At 39.6% G+C, this 21,084-nt stretch overlaps 1 protein-coding gene across 1 annotated transcript; it reads left to right on the top strand.

Moving 5' to 3' along the window:
• Positions 1–3,859: 3,859 nt before the first annotated feature.
• adam9b (ADAM metallopeptidase domain 9b) lies at positions 3,860–18,777 on the top strand (the record flags this gene model as incomplete). Its single annotated transcript, XM_088638177.1, has 22 exons — positions 3,860–3,893; positions 6,476–6,585; positions 6,728–6,804; positions 6,924–7,002; positions 7,626–7,702; positions 8,053–8,272; positions 8,511–8,573; positions 8,673–8,744; positions 9,396–9,565; positions 10,580–10,670; positions 10,974–11,107; positions 12,062–12,233; positions 12,841–12,930; positions 13,053–13,248; positions 14,009–14,114; positions 14,409–14,589; positions 15,613–15,693; positions 16,296–16,401; positions 17,048–17,186; positions 17,593–17,671; positions 18,100–18,143; positions 18,269–18,777. Coding segments are annotated over 22 exons (2,442 nt in total), but the record flags the coding sequence as incomplete, so codon positions are not given.
• Positions 18,778–21,084: the final 2,307 nt, after the last annotated feature.

The raw sequence follows: 21,084 nt of genomic DNA, 5'->3' as shown, positions 1-21,084 counted from the left end.
TCCATAGCGCGCCTGAGGAAAAAAATAACAGCCTGCTCGGTGCCAGCTTCTCCCTTTTCAGTCTTAACAGCTCAACGAGTATTAACATATATGTCGGTAAATATTAAACTTTGTGACGTGACAGGATGTTTGCACTTCTGTGTGCTCCTTGCACTTCTGTAAGCCAGGTCAATTGGAAAAAGGGGAAAAAACAGTAAAGTTGTACAAATTGGCCAACCAGTAAAACATTTAGATTATTCTTTATTGCCACACAACAATAGTTGGTGGAATTTTCTATCGGTACAGCAAGAACACAGATGAGACATACATACTGTACAATATATACAGTACAAATTTAAATAGGACAGAAGACGGACAAACATTGTCGCATACATATATAATATATAGCCAGCCATATCACCTTGCAACTCACAACTGGCAACCCACTGATGTGCTTCATTGCTGTTTCACAGGTGTGAGCCTGCTCAGTACCTGGATGGGAGACCTCCTTGGAAAAACTAAGGTTGCTGCTGGAAGAGATGTTAGTGGGGCCAGCAGGGGGTGCTCACCCTGTGGTCCACGTAGGTCCTAATGCCCCAGTATAGTGATGGGGACACTATACTGTAAACAGGAGCTGGGTCATTAAAAATCCCAGGGTGTTTCAAATTTCCCATTGGCCCTTACCAATCATGGCCTCCTAATAATCCTAATAATCCCCATCTAATAATTGGCTTCATTACTCTGCTCTCCTCCACACTGATAGCTGATGTGTCGTGAGCGTTCTGGCTCACTATGGCTGCCGTCGCATCATCCAGTTGGATGCTGCACATTGGTGGTGGTGGAGGGGAGTCCACATAACCTGTAAAGCTCTTTGAGTGTCCAGAAAAGTGCTATATAAGTGTAAGCAATTATAATTATATAAACAACTTTCCATGTAGCTGCATAAATTATACTATGGAATTCAGAGTTCGTATGGCAGTGAGTGGGAAAGAAGCTGAGGTTGAAGTGGGCAGTCCTTGAGAGGAAGGATTTGAAACGTATTCCAGAAGCGAGAAACTGAAAGAGATTATGAGCTGGGTGAGAGGGGTCTGAGATGATTTTCTTGGCACGATTGGAGTTGTGGCTTGAGTAGAGAGATGAGATAGAAGGGAGTTCACAGCCAACACTTTTTGCAGCTTTGGACACAATCCTTTCCAGTTTGCCTTTTGGGTAGTTATCCAAGCTCCCACACCAGACTTTAATAGAGGTTGTCAGAACACTTTGGATTATGGCTGTGTTGAACTGAAGGAGGAGTTAGCGGTTCACTCTGTGTTTTTTGAGTTGCCTAAGAAAAAACATCCTCTACTGTGCTTTCTTGACTATGTGGTCAGTGTTGGTACTCAATTTAAGATCACTGTTTATATATGTACCCAGAAATGTAAAGGAGTTTGTGGTCTCTCTAGGAAGATCATTGATAACGATTAGACGTTTTGTGTTCTGGATGCGTCGGAAGTCAACAATGTATTTCCCTGGTTTTAGAAGCGTTGAGCAGAAGGTCATTGTCCAAACACCAGGCTGTTCCCAAATCAATCTGCTTTCGATAACAAGTCTCATCATTATTCGAGATGAGGCCAAGTGAAACTACAGCTCATTTGGTCCGGACGTTTAACTGCTTTAAATGAGCTGGACATTTGTTTTCTTTACTCTTATGAGCACATTTAATGTTGTTCGATACCCCATCTGCTTGTGTTATAGTTTGATTCATTGTTACATGTGGCAGGATTCTTAATAGTAATTTGTTTTTAATTCTTTTGCTAAGTTTGAAGTGTTTTATTAGATAGCAACCAACATTTTTTTTCAGGTGTTAATAGCATGCAATGAATAACATCTAATGCAGATCTATACAAACCGCAGCTCTTCAGTGTGCCGTATTATTTAATTTTTCTACAAATGTTGCTCTTTAATCATATATGTAATTAGTTATTAGTATCAGTACAGCAGTTTAAGAGCTGCTTATATGAAAGTACTGCAATTGAGAGCATTGGAATGGCCACAAGGTTAGTGGTCATGATCGAGAAGGAACCTTATAAAGTTCACCATTTGTCTGCTCTTTGCCTTGATTTAAAGCCTGCTACAAAATATTTAAGATGGTATAGCTATTCCATATTTTCTTAGGCTACTAGGAGACTGCCATATTGTTATTCTTATGTAAAAAACAGTTGTGTAGCTCACCAAGTCATCTGCTGCAAACACGAACAGGTACTTTTTTAGGTAGTTAAATACTCTTCTGGCAGTGACCTGCTACTATGATTTCTTTTCAGAACTCTGCTTTACTTTCTCATATGGATTTTCTTATTTATAAGTCGGAGTGCGTTGGCGCCCACTGGTGGCTATGTTCTGTAATTTCACCTTTCTCCTGCTGACTTGACAATTCAATTCAAAATACTTTATCCCCAGGGGGAAATGTAGGCAGTAAGAGGTGAAACATACAGCATATAACTAATACAACAACATTACTAAGAAACAATATATACATAAAAATCAACAAACGAACCATAAATGTAGTTGAAATAACAGCGTGTATTAGTTAAGAAGGTATTTAAGTACTGTACTGTACACATTTGTAGACGGTGCCCTGTCCAATTGACAGCCTATATATAAAACCTCTTTACATTAATTGTTTGCAAATCTGATGGCCTCTGGAACAAAGCTAACTCTCATTTTATTTGTTTTGAATGTGAACGCCGAAAAGTCTTCATGGAGGCAAAAGATCAAAAGCCTGATGAAGGATGTGAAATGGCTCTTCACTGATGGCACAGATCTTCCTTGGGCTCTGCCGGGCATACAGCTGTGCCAGAGGTTTTACAGGCTTATCAAAGATTTCAGAGCTGGGCTTCACTACCTGCAGAAACCGGTTCTTGTCTTTTTGACTGAGTGAAGTGAAGCAACAGATAGAAAAAGGTTTAAATACTTTCGAGCTTCGAACTTAAAGAGCTATTAATTCTGTATTAACAGAACTGTTCTGAACAGTATATCATCTAAAGCTCGGCCATCTCTGAAGGGCGGAAGAAACCCAGTTCGGAGTTTAAAGATCTCCGTCATTTTTCATTTTCATGTTTATGTTTTAGTATATTGTAACGCAACGGGGGCTCAGGCGGGCGCCCTTGCCGCATTAGGTCGGCCCCCCACCATCGGGGGCTCGAACCCGGGACTCCCGCGTCACTCTGTAGCGATCCAAAGAGAGATCTCTTCACAGCCCAGTAGCTGTAGTCCTGCTATCACAGGGAAGGGCGCTGACGTCACCTGCTCTGGTACGCCGGCTCTTACATAGTACCTGTCTGCCGTAAGCGTTACAATATGTATCAAGGACCATTATGGAACTGAAATAAGGTTTAGGTTGCTTATTGTTTTAAACGTACTTCAAATTACATTTCATTGTTCGCTTTTGATAGTCAATAAACCTCTGGCAAAGAAAATAAGTTCAAAATTATTTTGATCCTTGAAACAGGTTGGCAAGTTTTCTTCCGGCATAATATGCTGCGGGATATTCTATTTTATATAAACCGGTGTAACCCGTTCCACGTTCCTGTTGCTAATTACAAATTGTGTTCAAAGGCCATTGTCAGCACCTGATCCAGTATGACTTGTCTCTAGCACACTCACTGTACTTTTCCAATTACAGCGGCACACTCCCACCCGGAAGACAGCACCTCACCTAGAAATCTTCTGTTCACTCTGTGCCCTTTAAACTTAATGGCATAGAAGCACTGCTGGATTATTCATAATGTTAGAAAGAAGTCTTTTCTTATTCTCCTTTTTTATTTGTTTTATAAATCGAAGTCAAGCTACAGGTAGGACAACGTTCCAAATATATTCATTAAGAAAATCTTGTCCAAATTAAACAGTCCGAGATTACAGTTATCATAAAACTACAGGTAAACTTATCATTTAGACTTTAAGATGTTCTTATTTTTAGGCATGATTAATAATGACTTAATTTGTATTAATCACCGTGGCAAATATTGTTTATTCACTAATTAATTTTTTATATGTTTTATTTACAGTTATGGAAAAGCGTAGTTTCACTTCAGCCATGAAATTTGATCTCTAAATTTAAAAGAAGTGTAACAGGTGTGACCAAAGATTGGTCAATCAAAATTGACTTGGGGATTATTTTCTGAAATACTGAAATATTGTTTTTAAACTGACAATGACAGATATAAATATTTTTATATATTTTATTACAATTTTGAGCACCGTTTTATTAGGTTTCTGTAATTTCCACTTTTTGTTTTTAATAAATCTTAACTTGACACTCCCTTCACGTAAGACGGAGCACATTAATTTATGAGGACATTTACTCTCATTTTTTAAAATGACTATTGAAATTCTCGGTTCGTTTTCACTTCGTCAAGCGACTGCTGACCATTTGAACGACTTCCTGTCATATCAGGCTCCTAGCAAAAACAATAAGCGAAGTTCTCGTTTGTAGGAATCTTTAGGAGAGTTCCTACATACTGTACATTATATACATATTTTTTCTCGTCAAATTAAAATTTGGACATTCTTATGAATGTGTATTATACCGTTAAAAATAACTATTTTATAGCTCGAACTGAAAAAGTAAAGGCGTGTCAACCTTTTTTTTTACTTTTCAATTGGTGCGTATAAGTATACATGCACCTGCCTCCTCGTCGGACAGCCGACCGGCTGGCACTCCACGGGATAGAATCTCTGTGCCTAAACAAAGACAGGGGTCTGGAGGGGCTTGGTTTCCAGACACTCCCTCAGCACAAATATGTATTAACGCGAAAGACAACAACCAGGCAGCACCGACTTGTTCTGTGGTTAAGAACTCGAGGACACAGTAAGAGTCGCACCGAAAACCATCCCAGACCTCGTACGTGGCTATAAATGGACTTTCCATAAAATCAAATGGAAAAATTGTACGTGAAAATTATTCTCACTTTTTAATTTTTTACTGAGGTTGTTGTCAATGCTGTTTATTCACATAAACATAGCCTCTCCATTGCTGTCAGAAATAATTAAATTTAAAAAGCTGCTATAATGTTTACTGGCATAATTTAATGGTACACTCCAGCATAGCCTAAACCTGAAAAATGTATACATTTTTGTTTATTTAAATTGTTTGGTCAGTTTTGGTCTGTTAGACCATTTTATATTACCTGTAGAGGTTAATAAGATAAGATCACTTTATTAACCATATATAATTTCTTGTATTAAGAATTTGTCTTTTCGCATACCCCAGTTTGCTCTCCATGAGACACACAGACAGGGAGAGAGAAGCTTGGGGTCAGCCATTTATACGGTGCCCCTGGAGTAGCTGGGGTTGAGGGCCTTGCTCAGGGGCCCAACAGAGTAGGATTCCTCTGCCACAGGATACGGACCAGCAACCTTCCAGCCACAGGCACAGATCCTTAGCCACAGAGCCACAGAGCCACCACACTGACCTAATCCCATCCTAAAAAGTAGAAAGACGTGGCACTGTTTCAGCTATCAAAAAGTAATAGCATATGAGAATCGGCACAGGTGAGAGATGGTTTACAATCTGTAAATGGATGGAGAGGTTCTGTATTAGAAGATTCCTGCTTTTCACATTTCTCCCCTGGATTTCCATTTCTTGGACACTCATTCTCACCTGCTCTCACATGCTTTTTTTGTTCTTCTTTATTTCCCTTTATATCCCTACACACCTGAGGGAGACTCAACACCCGAACATTGTGTTGGAATGAACTTCTACTTGTTCCTTTGTAGCCCACAGGCTGACAGAGCTCTCTACCTCAACATCATGATATTACCTTACTGGTGACCTGTTTCAGCCTTTGATTTTTCTCGGTCATGAGAAAACAACCCCCTCTCACTATTGACTGCCTTCAGGGTGAATATGTAGATTGCACTGAGGTGCAGAGGCAGCAAGACACACCCTTTCTGTCTCAATCTAGACTTTCATACAACGTGACTTTACAGAACCACAGAGCCACCTTCCATTCTTCATTTGAAGCCAGCTGAAAAACACATTGTGTGTCACCTTTCTTATGTTCTTGTGTTTTGTGCTGACTCTGTTCAGCCCCTCTAAGCCCATTTAGTGATCAGTATCTGATTGATCCCAGGATACCCTCCAGCCGTTTCATGAAGGAAGCCAACATATCGACTTCAACTACTGTACATGGATGTGTAACTTGTTCCATTCTCCCACAAACCTTTGAATAAAGAAGTCTGTAACCAGTGACATATACACTGTTCAGATTCAATAGAGGCTTCCCTGTTATAGGGTTGTCTCTACATCAGCACTACAAAGCTGTGTAAATTTAAAACATTAGCAGAACATCAGGTGAATGGATCTCTTGATTTAACCTTGAGTGGTATAATAGAGTTCAGTTAGGCTGCTAGATTATTGCAAGAGGACACTTTGAACAAAAGAGCCATTATTATGGAATGTATCCTAGTGGATTGGCATTTCAGAGGTTTCTGTGTAAGAATCTTTGCTTTTTTTCAGATCTGTTTGCAGAGCAGACATCTAAACTGTCCAGCTACAGAGTTGTCATTCCTAGGGTGGTTCATGACCGGGAAAAAAGAGACACCCTCCAGCCTCAGGGCTCTGAACAGGTAACCTTACAGTGTTTTTATGACTCAGTCTGTTTCACAGAAGACATGCAAAGTCTCGAGGCAGTAAATATCGCCAAACTGGAACCTGAGGTTGGTGAAATGCTGAGAAAAATGGGTTAACTGTATCAATGGAATATTCCAGGCTCCTGACGCAGACAGGCTGATGTACTCGATTAATATTGAGGACAAAGATCACGTTCTTCATCTGGAAAAGAACAAGTATGTTTTTTTTCTTTTTCAGTTTCCTGGGTCATTTTTTCAAGCATACTGCTTGGCTCATGCTTGTCACCTGCCTGTAATCCCATAAAAATATGTTCATGCTGTCCCTTTCTCCTTAGAGACTTTCTTGCTAAAACCTTTGTGCACTACTCTTATGATGACAGTGGTAAGATGGCGACTTCACATCCTAAAGAGGAGGTGAGAAACTGGGAAGCATTACACAGAACAAAGACCAATTTGTGTATGACATCTGATGACTTTCAGTATGCCAGGTGTGAAATTTCATAAAGGACGCCTTTCATTAATTAAAAACACCTTTGTTTTTTTGTTTGATATTAAAAGCATTCTGTTTTTTTTAAGAAAAAGATTGTCGTCTGTTCAGCACAATTTTTTTTTAAAAGAACTAGATTTAGAAACAACACAAGCAACCAGCAGGGATCTAACCTAAAATTAGCAAAACCTAAGAAAGTGTTTTGTTTTCTTTTGAATTTAATCATTAAACAGCTTGGCTGTTAGTTTCACTAGCATAGTGTTTTTTTAAAGAGAATGCTGTAAGACAAAAGTGTTTAAGTTTGCTGCAGGACCCTTTATTGCTGTATGATGCCTATGTCATACAGCATATATCTGTGTGCCTTTCTGCTAAGGTGTCAATATACAGTAATAACATATGAGACTCAATACCAATGTTAGAATCACCAATGCTGTCTGGAGTTTTCAGTCATACCAATTATTGTGCCTGATGGTATGAGTGGGGATGGTACTGTATGCATTGCAGTGAACTGTGAGGTTATATCAGTAATGCATTTTTTTTGTCATCACAGGACCACTGCTATTATCACGGATATGTGGAAGGACAGGATGACTCACTGGTTGCTCTCAGCACCTGCTCTGGTCTCAGGTGTGCTCCTGCTTTTTTTCTTCATTTTGTGTACATCGTGGCTGAAAAAAACTGCCACTATCTTTGTCTGGTCTTGACTACAGTCATGACATTCTGTTCAACCTTCAGTTTTTACTTGAAACTTCATTAATGATCATGTCAGTAATATTTTCAAATAAGCATTTAGGAATATTAGGAGCCAAATGCAAAAGCTGTCGACAATTATATTATTTATAAGAAGGGTATCAGTAGTAGGATGTCATTAAGGTGCATGTCCTGATTTCCAGTAAGCTCAATCTTAAGAGTGTTTGATTGGACAGCTGTATTTATCTCTATTAACTTATGCTCTCTGTCCCTGTTCCTCTCTTTAGTGGTATCATTTTAATGGGACAGAAAACCTATGGACTTGAGCCAGTCATCCGTTCATCAGCCAATGAGCACCTCCTGTTCCTATTGGAGCACAGCCAGAAAGACCCATTTGTGTGTGGAGTGACCAATGAGATGCCTCCATTTGAAATCAATACTGAGTCCCACAGCCAGCACTACCAGGGCCACACAGACACAGTAGAATCCATGACCAGGATGTTCAGGGTGAAGAGATTTTTTATGCTGTATTACTAATTTATTGTCATTTTCTTTGGAACACTAAATGAGACCAAGTGATTGAAGGTACTGCAAGAATTATTTACTCCACTCTGTTTCCTGCATATTTCTGTAAAGGGTACCATGTCTTTTTTCCAGAACACTCCCACTGAATAAAGTACACTCTTAACATAGTAATCATTTAAGGTGTCTGAGAACTTTAATGTAAATATTTTATAACCAACAGAAAAAGCGAAACCTGCCCCAGACCAGATATGTGGAATTGATTTTGGTTGCAGACAAACAAATGGTGAGAGAAATACTGATTTTTGATTGTGCATATGCAGTAAGTTTAAACTGCCCCTTTGTGTACACAGAGTGAGCTAAATGAAGTCTTCTATGTTCACAGTACGATGACAGGAATGCCAATGAGACAGCACTGCAGAAGGACATGGTTCAGATGGCCAACCTCCTCGATGGGGTAAGCAAATGTGCAACTTACAACAGCGTTTCACAACCTTTTCCATCGCACAGCATACTTACAGAAATATTTAAAATCCAAAGCACACCTCCCTTTCCCCACACACACATCATCAGTCTGAGCACACTATTGTAAATATTGTAAACCAAACTGATTTCAGTGCTCAATCGAAATTCACCCCGAAAGGCACAGTGTCCTAATCCTGGTAGAAACAGATGACACTGAAACATGGAGCTGTTGTACGGCTGCTCTCAGACATCTCCGTTTTTGATCTTCTGTGTCCATCAAACTTGAAAAATGTTATATTTTCTCATCAGATGCAATTCCCACCTCTTCTGTCACACGTGTGTGTGCCGAACATGCAATATGGCATGTTGGCTATACAACAAAACTATCCATCTGTTTTGTAACTGCTTTATCCAGAAGAGGATAGTGGGGGAGCCGGAGCCTATCCCAGCAAACAATGTACACTTAACAAGCTCTCATGTGTGTCCTTACTGATAAATACATAATCCAACTATAGGGTCTTTGGGGCATCTTCCCAGCCATTAATAAATAATATGTAGAATAAATAAGTGTGTCAATGTAATTAAGAACCCAGTCAACTTTATTGATAGAAATACACATGGAAACACTTTCCCTTCCCCTTAGTACTATAAGCAGCTGAATGTCCGTGTGATCCTGGTGGGGGTGGAGATCTGGAATAACCAGAACCCCATTGATGTGGACGGTTCAGCGGGGGAGGTCCTGGGCCGCTTTGTCCAGTGGCGGAAGAATGTGCTGATCCCCAGGAAGAAACATGACGTGGGACAGCTCATAGTGTGAGTGTGATGACCACTGGCTGCCAGAATCAAGTCCCCTCTGCCTCTGGAAAGCCTTCCCTCTCCCTGTGTGTTTTGTCCATCCTAAAAGGAGATGGACGGGAGGAGAGGATGCTATGATGCACGTGGGAGAGTCTGCTCCTAACAAATGATGTGCTGCTCTTAAGCGGTGATCATGATCCCCGCGATTTTACTGCCACATTCCACTCAGACTTGATTTTTTAGGAAGAGTATGAGAAAGAATTTTAGCATTTACCTTTTTTTATGTGTATAAGATAGTGACTAGTTGTCTTTGAAAAATGCCTTTTACCCAGCAGCAGTATGAAAGAACAATTGCAAGCATATTATTTGACTTTTTGATATTAATGCAACAACAGCAGAATGTCTAGCTCATTTCACACCTTTTATTTATATACTTCCTTTTGTCTGTATAGAAGGTAAAACTGAAGAAGAATGTGGTCAATTACAAAGAAATGTTTGTAGAGAGAAAAACAAATAATATGGAACCTTCCTGTGTGAATTTGCTGTATAAAACTAATTGCATTTATCATCTCTGTGGAGAGGTTACTCACAGATCTGTATGAGAGGCTGCTCTCAGATCTCCATGATTATATCCTCCCCATGTGCATGGATAAATTACTCTGCTTGACCACACCTAACCCGAGTGAAGACTTTTCTTCAACAAGTACTATGGTTCTTATAGTGAAAAGGAGGCATACAAAGTAGTAATGCTTTCCTGTTTATATGAAAGGGCATTTTGCCCCCTTCTGGAAATGTACCTTTGTGTTCTTCATTAGACAGGACTCGATGATGTGTTAGAGTCAGTAACATATATACTATATACTATACTATAAAAGGCTCCTTCACAGGCAGCTTTTCTGATCAATTACTGATCAAGGTCTTTAGAGAGTAGTCAGGCAACACCTACTGTATGAACACTTGATTGTCTTTTCACAGGATTCCAGCCCTGGCTGGAATAGGTTGTTTCCAGCTGACACTTTCATTTTGTTTCAGTGGACGAAAAACCTCTTACCCACAGGGAGTGCTGGGAATGGCTTTTGTTGGCACAGTGTGTTCTGTAAGCAGTGCTGGAGGAATCAATGTGGTAGGCACACTGTTTAACACACCTTTGGTCTATTTTTCTCACTTAGTCTATTTATTTCTCTCGTTGTTTCATGTTGGAATTGTCCTAAGGTATGCACACTGCTCTTCACCAAAATTAACCACACCTCAGAAATATCTTAAATGATGATTCCTCTAGGAGTGCAATTATTAATTCTGGCCATGCAATCGACCTGAATATTTGGGGACCCGTTCAGAGGTCTATGGACAGCAATCCATGTTGGGTAATTAGGGGGTGTTATTGGATTATGCTGTCCTGCCAGATCCCTGTGATTTTTCCACCCAGTTCGGGGGCAGCACTCTGCAGTTCGTCTCCACGGTGATAGCCCATGAAATGGGGCATAATTTGGGAATGAACCATGATGACAAACGCAATTGTAATTGCGCTGTGAAATCCTGCATAATGAACAGTGGAGCAAGGTGACTATTCCCTTTGATCCTTTCTGCTGCCTCTCTCATTTATTATTGCTTTATTTTTCATACAGGTGTAGAAAAGCAATGAATGGACAGCATTTTTGGCACAATAATGACATCTGTGGAAAAAATGTAATCATTTGTTTTCTTCAAATTAGGCCATTGCGACTTTTTTGATTCACTCATTCTTTTTGTGTGATTTTTTTCTTGTTCTTCCTGCAGCCAATTTAGATTTAATATTAATTTCCAGTCCCCTTAATTTTAGTTACATCTTATTGTTGTAACAGGCACATGCCTATAGGATTTCTTTCAAACATTAATTGAAGTGAAACCCTTACTTGCAAAACTAAGATACTGAGTGACATTGGCAGGAAACATCTAAACCTCTGAGGTCTTCCCTGGCTTCGCAGTGGTACTTTAACTCCAGTCATATTTCCATCTCAGTCTGTGCAGGCAGAACTTCCCATCAGCTACTGCTGGGAGGAAAACAGACATTTCTGTTTCCTCACATGCAGGTCTTGTCATTTAGTTAATCAGTCTGTCCCTCAGTTTGTTACCGTTTGTGATTGTGTGTTTTAACATGGAAATTGATTCTGAAGTATTTGTTATCAAGTCTTCATACGCAGTCAAGAAATGCTTCTTCATCTTGTGTAATACAATGTATAGCATTATAATACTCTCTTTTGTTAAAATGTTGTATCAAACCAATGGCATGTTTTTATTATTAGAATAATGTAATTAGTAATAATTATAATTTACTGCATTTGTGCAGCACTTTTAATTCCAAAGAGTGCCAGAGAGGTTTACAAACAGGAGAATGTACCCCACTTCATCTGTGACCTGGGGAGCCTGTGACAGGAGAGAGTTTGAAATCCTTAGCTGGCTTTTGATGTACAGACCTGTGGTGCCGCAGTGATAAATAGATTGTATGCAAGATGTGTGTGTTTTCCTTCCTCACAGTGGGTCGACCACCTTCAGCTCCTGCAGTGGGACTGACTTTGAAAATCTGATCCTGCAAGGAAGAGGCATCTGTCTGAAGAACCAGCCTTCCTCCTTGGACATCTTCTCGGTGGCTGGTTGTGGGAATGGGGTGCTGGATCAAGGGGAGCAGTGTGACTGTGGCAAGCCTGAGGTATGACAAGATGCACAGTACTGGGAGGCTGGCTGCCTGGGGCTTGGTCATCAGGCTGAACAAGCAGAGCGTGGGTTTCATTTTAAATACGAGTGAGCATATGCTAAAGTTATTTCACAATAATACTGGAAAACCTGCTTCAGAAAGAAAACTTTATGTGAATTTATCATGGAAAAAAGAAAAGGTGTAACTGTTGAGTAGTTAAGACTTCATCAGTGCATCTCACGCAAAGTGAGCAGTAGAACGGGGCATTTTTGTGTTTCAGAGATGGATATTCACACAAATTCATTCTTGTCTGCAGTACACCATCAGATATTTGAAAGCATTAATGAACAATACGAGGTTAATTCCATGGTGGAAAGGAAAAAGAAAAAAAAAACAAAGCAGTGTTTCACATGCCAGAAGAAAGTTCCAAAGTCAAAACGTTGAGGATTGAGCCTGTACTCACAAGCTGATGCTTCTCACCAAATGTAACCTGGTTTGAAAGTGTGAACCACCTCTAGTGCTACTGTATCTTGGATGCTTTTTCACAAAGTGTGAAGACTTGTACTTTACCATACAAAAAATAAATGGGATTTATCCTGACCAGTCATGGCTGTGATTGCAGGATTGCCAAGATAAGTGCTGTGATGCAGCTACATGCACATTCACAAGAGGATCCTACTGCTCTCAAGGCAGCTGTTGTGACAATTGCCAGGTGAGTGTGTAGCTCCGATTGATAACTGTGCTTCATTATGATATGTACAGGGTGTAAATATAGTCTCTCCTGATTACAGTCTCTGCTGATGGGCTGAGATGGAATTTTCTGCTGTTTTCTAGCTCAAAGTTGCGGGAACACCTTGCAGAGAGTCAGTTAATATCTGTGACCTGCCAGAATACTGCATTGGCACCTCGCCCTTCTGTCCCAATGACTACTACATAATGGATGGATACCCCTGTGAAAACAACACAGCATACTGTTATGAGGGACGGTGCCAGACCTATGACTATCAATGCCAAAAGCTGTTCACCAAAGGTATTGTCTGGACTTCTGTTTACTTGTTACTTATTGCTTAAGTTTTGTGTATCATTTACATTGCACCATCTATGTATTGACTGTTTTTGTGTTGTTCGGTGCCATGCTCAGATTGATTTTCTTCCTAATTTCTATTGTCCCTGCAGTGTAGATACACACTCCTGCAGTATACATAAAAAAACTGTGAGCTCCTTAGTGCCTTGCAGGAGAGCATCCTGATTGGAACAGCAGAGCATCTCTCACTTACGGTATTACACGTCCAGTTACCCAGTGTTTGCTGTTACGTGGCAAAATGGAGATGCCCTAGCACACTGTAACACCGTTACTCATACAACACTGCCAATGCTTGACCCGTCGTGCTTTACTACATATCGGGGGGACTCCTGGTTCCGAGCTCAGTTCTGATTCTAAACCATATGTCGTTGATATGAATGTCTGATTTAAGCATATCTGCTGATCTGAATCTAGAGCCACATCCTGTTTTCACTTCATGAAGTAAACTGGGGTCAAATAGTTGATCCCTGATAGAAGGAGCCCAAGGTGTTCAGTCAAGGCCAAGCTTGCCCAAACACAGCTTAGCAAGACTGAAACCGTGACCAGCGGAAGTGAAACCATTTGGATATATCTGTTTCACTCAGATCCTTTATTCTTATTTGAATCTGAATATTCTAATTATTTAACCTACTGCATTCTTCTTCATTTCTGATTTTGTTATTATGTGGACGCTGTCACCTTAAGGTTCTCTGTGTCTAATTCACAGATGCTAAAAAAGCTCCCAACATCTGCTTTGAAGATGCCAATACCAGAGGAGATAGGTTTGGGAACTGTGGAATGACAGGGACAATTTTTAATAGATGTACAGTGGAGTAAGTACTTCTGTTGTTTATACATGAATTAGAATTAGAGGTAGATACAGTAGTGAGTTATGATAGGATTCTGGAACAAGCTACTCAAAGCCAGTACCCAAGGAATAGCTGGTTATGACCCTCTGATCAATTAAAAATACTGGTTTAGAATTTCCTCTTCTCATATGTAAACGTTTTGTCTTAAGAAAGAAAGTGCATACATACATAAACCAACACAGAGCCACACATAAGATATTTGGCTCCCACAAATAGTGTAATTGAATGGATAGGACTTGTTTCTTCTTGCTTCTGCAGGAATGCTCTGTGTGGGAAGATACAGTGCAGTGGTGTTGATGTAACCAATCCACCCTTTGGTTCTACTATTACTGTGAAGAATATCGGAAATACCCAGTGTGTGAATGTGGACTTTGACCTAGGCTCGGATGTCCTGGACCCAGGATATGTCAGCAGAGGCTCAGGCTGTTCCCAAGGAAAGGTGAGATCCGGGTTAATAGGAGACACACTGCTCCCGAAGGATCACAGTTCATCAAAAACAAGGTCATGATTAACGGGACATGAAAAAGCATGCAACCCTTTAGGATTGCAAATGGACATCCATGTAGGGGTATTTTCTGAAAACTGTCCCAGTCCATCTGGGTGCTTTGACACTATAGAAAACAGTCAACAATATCCATCCATTTTGGTTTTGGAATTATAGGGGAGTCAAAGCCTATCCAAGCAATGGGCACAAGACAGGGTACACCATGGATAGGATGCCAGTCCCTCCCAAGACAAAGACACAGGCACAGACATGCACACACTAACATCATGGCCAATTTACCCAGAAGCCAATTAATCTACCAGTATCTCTTTGGACTGTGGGAGGAAACCAGAGCACCCAGAGGAAACCCATGCAAACATGGGGAAACATACAGACACCACATAGATAACATTCCAGGTCTGGATTGGAACCCAGGGCACCAGCTCTGCGAGGCAACAATATTAACCGCTGCACCATAATGTTTCCTGCAGTCAACACCAACACCAAAAACCAAAACAGTTGGTATCAAATGTTCTCTTCCCTTTTGTGTTTGGCATGCACAATTTTATCTTGGGGATTCTGACATCTTTGACCAACAAAGGTCTCCATGTGGGCACAGAATGGTCCCTACAATACAGAAGTCTATTGTTCACTAGTCCTCAAAGTGTTGCTAATAAAGCCTGTATGTTTATTCTGTCAAAGATGTCAAGGTGACTGCTCTGGTCCACAGAAAGATTTCTGTGCAATATAATATACAGAAAAATGCTCTCTCCGACTGAGCAATAGCTATAGATATACAGTATGTGTTTCAAAATGTTAACTAGTATTTAATTTGTTTTGTTTTATAAGATCATGTACAAAGCCTTATATTTTAAATTTGGCATGGACTGATAAATTCCTCAAATGTCAGTCAAAACGTCTGAGTAGGTGTTCTGTTAGATAAAGACAAAGACAATGACAATCTTGCATTCCTTTCAGGCCTGTGTTGACTTTAAGTGCACCAACAGCTCTGAGCTTAACTTTAATTGTGATATACAGAAGAAATGCAGTGGCAATGGGGTGAGTAAAACTTTCTGAGATGGAAGTTTCATTGCGTAGGTATGACACACTAAGCCTGGCAGTGAGATGTAAAGAATTTGAGTCACATTCATGAAAAAGTACTACTTAATTAGTCAGGTGTTTGCTGCCATAGCACATAATGCAGTTTATTAATATATCTGCAAATAGTTTTACATGAGACAAACTATTTAGAGCACTATACTCTAGTTTAGAAGCTATTTCTCTTTCTAGATAAAATATATCTACAAATCTGTAAGAATTTGTATTAAAAACTAGAGGAACATTTATTCTGTTTCCCTATTTCATAGCTACATTTTTTCTTTCTAGGTTTTCCTGGATCGTTTTTATCAATGATAAAGTAATGTTAATTTGAAACAAGGGGCTTCCACCCTATTGGAGGTTTGGTGTTTTAGTGTAAGAAATCCTGGATGTTAAAGTTGTATTGTTTTCTGCCTATTTTTCCATGTGAAGTTAAAAACTGGAACATAAAATTAACTCTTCATTTGCCTAAAAGACAATATCTTGTTCCAGAGTCAGGTCAATGTAATGGTTACCAAGGTCTATTAGAAAACCAGCTTGATAATTTATCATGACTTTTACAGGTTTGTAATAATCAAGGAAACTGTCACTGTAATGCTGGCTGGGCCCCCCCAGACTGTAGCAGAAAGGGCTCAGGAGGCAGTATAGACAGCGGACCCACAACTATAGGTACTATAAGCTCTTCTAAGCTTTTAAACAGACTGTCTCAATTAAATAAAATGCTTTCTCTATTGCAATACTAGTACTCCTTTCTAGTAAGAAGTACATATGTGAAATGATGCACTTTTTGTTCTTATACTGTAAGTAAAGTAGCTTGAAATGACATATAACTAACCAAAAAACATAGATTTCCAATGCATATCTACCTAGCAACTGCAAAAAGATATTGCACGCAAAGTGTGATCACCTAATATTCTTTACAGCTGAATATTATACATCACAAACATATCTTTCATGAAGTTTCTTTTCCCACACGGCAAACCCAGAATGGGTATAGGAATGGATGGGGTTGGTCCATAAAGTCAGGCTCAGTTTTTAATGAGAAATTGCAATCATTAATTATCATATGCTGATGCAAGAAAGAGCTCAAACACAGATTTACATGGAAATAACAAGAACAATTCAGGTGGGGGCAAGTGAAGTGTGAGTGGTGGTGTTGCTGGGAATAGGGAACACTCATGTCCTATGCTTTTCGTGACTGTTGTGCTACCTCTGCTTCACCTATTCTCTCACATAAACCACAATTAGAGTGCATTTTCCACCTGGGCACTGTTAATGAAGTCCAGCACTAATGTAGTTTTGCATGTCTCCACAGACACCTCTGTCAGAGATGGCCTGCTCATCTTCTTCCTCCTGGTGGTGCCCATCATCATCATTGTTCTCGTTCTCCTCTTCCTTTTCAAGCGGGGCTGGAAGCCTCAGTGCCTGAGGGAGAAGCGCTCCCGTCAGTACAGGTAGAGTTACAGCACACAGTAATTCCAAGGCAGAATACCAAAGCAGCAGTTATTTACAATCTTAACTTTAAATGATCACACTTGGAATGGAATCGCAAGACATGAATACATTTCTAATTGAATCAACAGCAAACATGAAATATCCCTTATTCCATAGTGTATGAATATTGTTCGCAGAAACTCACAACAGACTTTTAGCGCTATTGTCAATTTTTGCTCATTACAAGAAGTGCTAAAAACTAAATAAAATGAATTAAGCAAAATGGCCAAGAGATACATCACTGCTAGCCTTGTGGAATAAATGCAATATATAACAAATCTCTGGGTTTTGTTAGAGACAAATACGTTTGAAGTGAACAGAACAGCCTGCCCTTATATCTGTCCCAAACTGAATTCTATAACACAGGTCTCGTAACTCAGCACCCACAAATGCTCAGAGGGCAGCACCCCAAAGTCAGCCACAGAGCCACCCAGGGCCACCTCAGGTACCTATTTTATTCCTTTACGCTGCACATTCACATGGGTAAGAAGTATAATTCTTAAGCAACTAGGAAAAAAATGAAAAAGACTTATTTTATTTTCCTATTCTACATCTACAATTTTCTACTGTTTTGTTCCTTAAATTAAAAAAAAAATTAAAATTCCTCAAATTAAGATGATGAAACATAAATCTTTCTACAATATCAAAGTAGGAATTTTGATCCTATTAAACTGCTGGGGTAGCTTCATGCTATGTTTTGGACCACTATGGCACAGTGGACAGCAGCAGTGAGTAATGTCCATAATTAACACAAGAGAGTGTTCAGTAACTTCTTAAGATGGTGAAGACAATGCTATAATAACCTTCCTCTATATGCAAAGAACACTAATTCTCTGCCTGTGTTAAGAGTGTTCTCTGCCTAATTGATTACAGCCTGCCACCATTTATCCACCACGTTCTTCTGACCTCCCACCCAGGTATGTATCTCAGCCCCCACCCCCATTCAAAAGTTATCAGCATTTCCTGAACTTAGTTATACTGTGCAAAATCCCATTTTTAGAAGTTATTAGCAGTTAATTTGTCATTTTTCTTTGCCCGTTAGCCGCAAAGATGTGAGTTTCAGCCTTCCACAGTACCAGCCCTCTGAGACCCCTCTGCCCGTCCACCAGCAGGGACCTGGTGTGCCTCAACCCATTCCCCCAGCACAGCCCCAGCAGTCCTGAGCCCCCACGGAGACCCAGCTCATTCCTCTGCATGTTATTTATTCACGTTGACACTGCTCATTGATACCAGGATTTTTACACAAGTGAGATAATTGCTTGATGAGGATTTAATAAAGTCCTAGTGTAAGTCACTAGAAGGGCTAGTTAAAGGAATTCCTGGCACACCAGTTTACCTAACAGAAAACTTGAGATGATTTTTGCAGTGTGAAACAAAGTGTTCCTCTGACAATTTTTTTTTTACTTTCATTTTAGTGCCTAAACATGTTCTCAATCACAACAAAGCAGGATGTAAATCTTTATTTCTTCAAATTGTATATACTGTATTTTATGTGAAAATATTATCTTGACATCTTTAACTGTGTGAATAAAATGTTGTCCATTGTTTAAACAGTGGTGAAATGGTCAAAATGGATATAAAGGATGCATTTAGTAGTTTTGAAGAGCAATGTGAATCAGTTTCAAAACATGATTTCCCATTTGTTTTAAGAACTGTTTTTGAATTGTTTTATGGATAAAGTATGTAAATACATTTTTAACAGTGGTAACCACTGACACATGTAATTAGTGTGTAATTCAACACCCAATATTAATATTTAGAATGTACCGTATGGATGCCTTTTTCTACTTCAGATACTTGAGTCCTGCGAGAAGATTATACTTTCGGACATTAACTCACGTACAAGTAGGTACCTGCGTCAGCATGGCTAAGCTGCAAAGGAAGAGGTAAAAGTTCATTACATGCTGAAAGGAAGGAAAAGAAACACAACATTTATGCCGCCATCACACTACTGTACATGACTCAACACGATTTCTAGTCGGTGCGCTTGTCAAATTTAACGACTGCAGTTGCTGAATCTCGCTGCCTTTTCTGTCCTAGAGGGTCTCAAATTATACGACTAGGAATCGCAGGGGGTGAGTAATTACATGAGTCCCTCACGACTTTCCATCACGGTTCCATATCTCGTCTTGCACCACGAAAGTACCGCGAGGTCTCCTCATTTTGGCAATTAATCAACGTGGAGCACCACATGAAAGTAACCAACAACATGGAGAACAACCAGGTAGTTGACGCTTTCACTGAAGCCTGTGCTCTCCTTTGTGACAAGAAAAAAAAAGAATAGGATACACAGAAAAACGTATAGTTAACCACATTTGTTTGGTCGTGGACAATATGGTTTGACCGCTGTTTGTGGGCATTGTATGCATTGTACTTCCGGTTGAGCGCTCATTGGCTGTTGACTGTAGTCCGCAGACACGAGAGCCCACCCCTACGACTTGCGACTCGCTACGAGAAAATCAAAATAGTTTGGTTTTTCCGCAGCGGGTCGCGGAGTTGTAGAGGCTATAAAGAGCGCTATAAAAGACGTTATGTTAAGTTTCACTGAAACTTTCAGCCCCATTGAAAACAAAATTAAAATATCGTTTGTAATAAATTTAATTATTATAATGGCACGTTATTATATTATTTGGGGCGGAGTGATGGCTCTGTGGCTAGGAATCTGCGCCTGTGGCTAAAAGGTTGCTGGTTCAAATCCCGCAGCTGGTTGAGGAATCCTACTCCTTTGGGCTCCTGAGCAAGGCCCTTAACCCCAACTGCTCCAGGGGGGCTGTACAATAGCTGACCCTGTGCTCTGACCCCAAGTTTCTCTCCCTGTCTGTGTGTCTCATGGAGAGCAAGCTGGGGTATGTGAAAACATAATTCCTAATGCAAGAAATTGTAAAGGGGTTAATAAAGTGATATAATAATAATAATATACATAAAATGAAGTGGTCTGGGAAGATTTTTTTGTTCGAGCATTTTAAAATGGATATAAAGGAGTATCTGCTGACTGTTTCAAAATGCAAAAATCTGAAAGCGGTGCGGACGTTATTTTTATTTAATTTGTTTAAACACTTTTCATTATTTGAATTTATTTTGTAATATATACCCCTGACTATGTTTTTGTCTTTAAATGTTATATGTACTCTTGTTTGTATTGTAATTTTTGTTATTTTTTATGCATAAATAAAAAAATAAAGAGTGCTATGACTGAGTCGCTGGGGTGTCACACTACACAATTGACGGTAACGGGCGCGCTGCAACTCTCTACAACTGATTTCTTTACGATTATGTAAATAAAGGTTACGACTGAAAATCCTAGGAAAAGTCGTGTGTGTGACGCCGGCATTAAGCTAATGACAAATGCTAATGATACCTGAAAAAGGCTCTACAGCCTGAACTTTGTTTCTTTACCTGAGCTTTCAGCTTGGAATGAAACACAAACTCAAGTATATTTCTAGAAGGAAACTCGACACGTGTGATTAGTTTTTTTTTTCCACCCATAAAAATAAAAATCCAAGAATCACTGAAACAAAACCTGTTTTTTCATTGCAATGGGTGGAAAACCTGACCACAGACCACAAGCAGTTTTGCCTTACCCCAACTTCAGATTCATGCCCATACTGTAGGGATGTATAGCAATTTAATTTACATCTGTAAATGACTAAGGAATGTTTTGTAATTCTTCAATAAAATAGCATCTATAAAACCTGAAATTTGTTTACATAAAATCAGTCCGTTTCTCGTGGCTTTAAATTACACGATGCAGTATTGTTTTTATTAAATGAGCTGTATAAATTATTTCCCTATGCATAAATAATATGACTAGGCAGAGAGAGATGGTCCAAACATACATGATGCACCAATTTGTTTCAA

This window comes from Lepisosteus platostomus, chromosome 6 (assembly GCF_059453375.1).
Source record: "Lepisosteus platostomus isolate fLepPlt1 chromosome 6, fLepPlt1.hap1, whole genome shotgun sequence".
Classification (NCBI taxonomy): Eukaryota; Metazoa; Chordata; class Actinopteri; order Semionotiformes; family Lepisosteidae; genus Lepisosteus; species Lepisosteus platostomus.
Note: the sequence above shows the minus strand (reverse complement) of the source record. Positions and strands in the feature narration are given on the sequence as shown.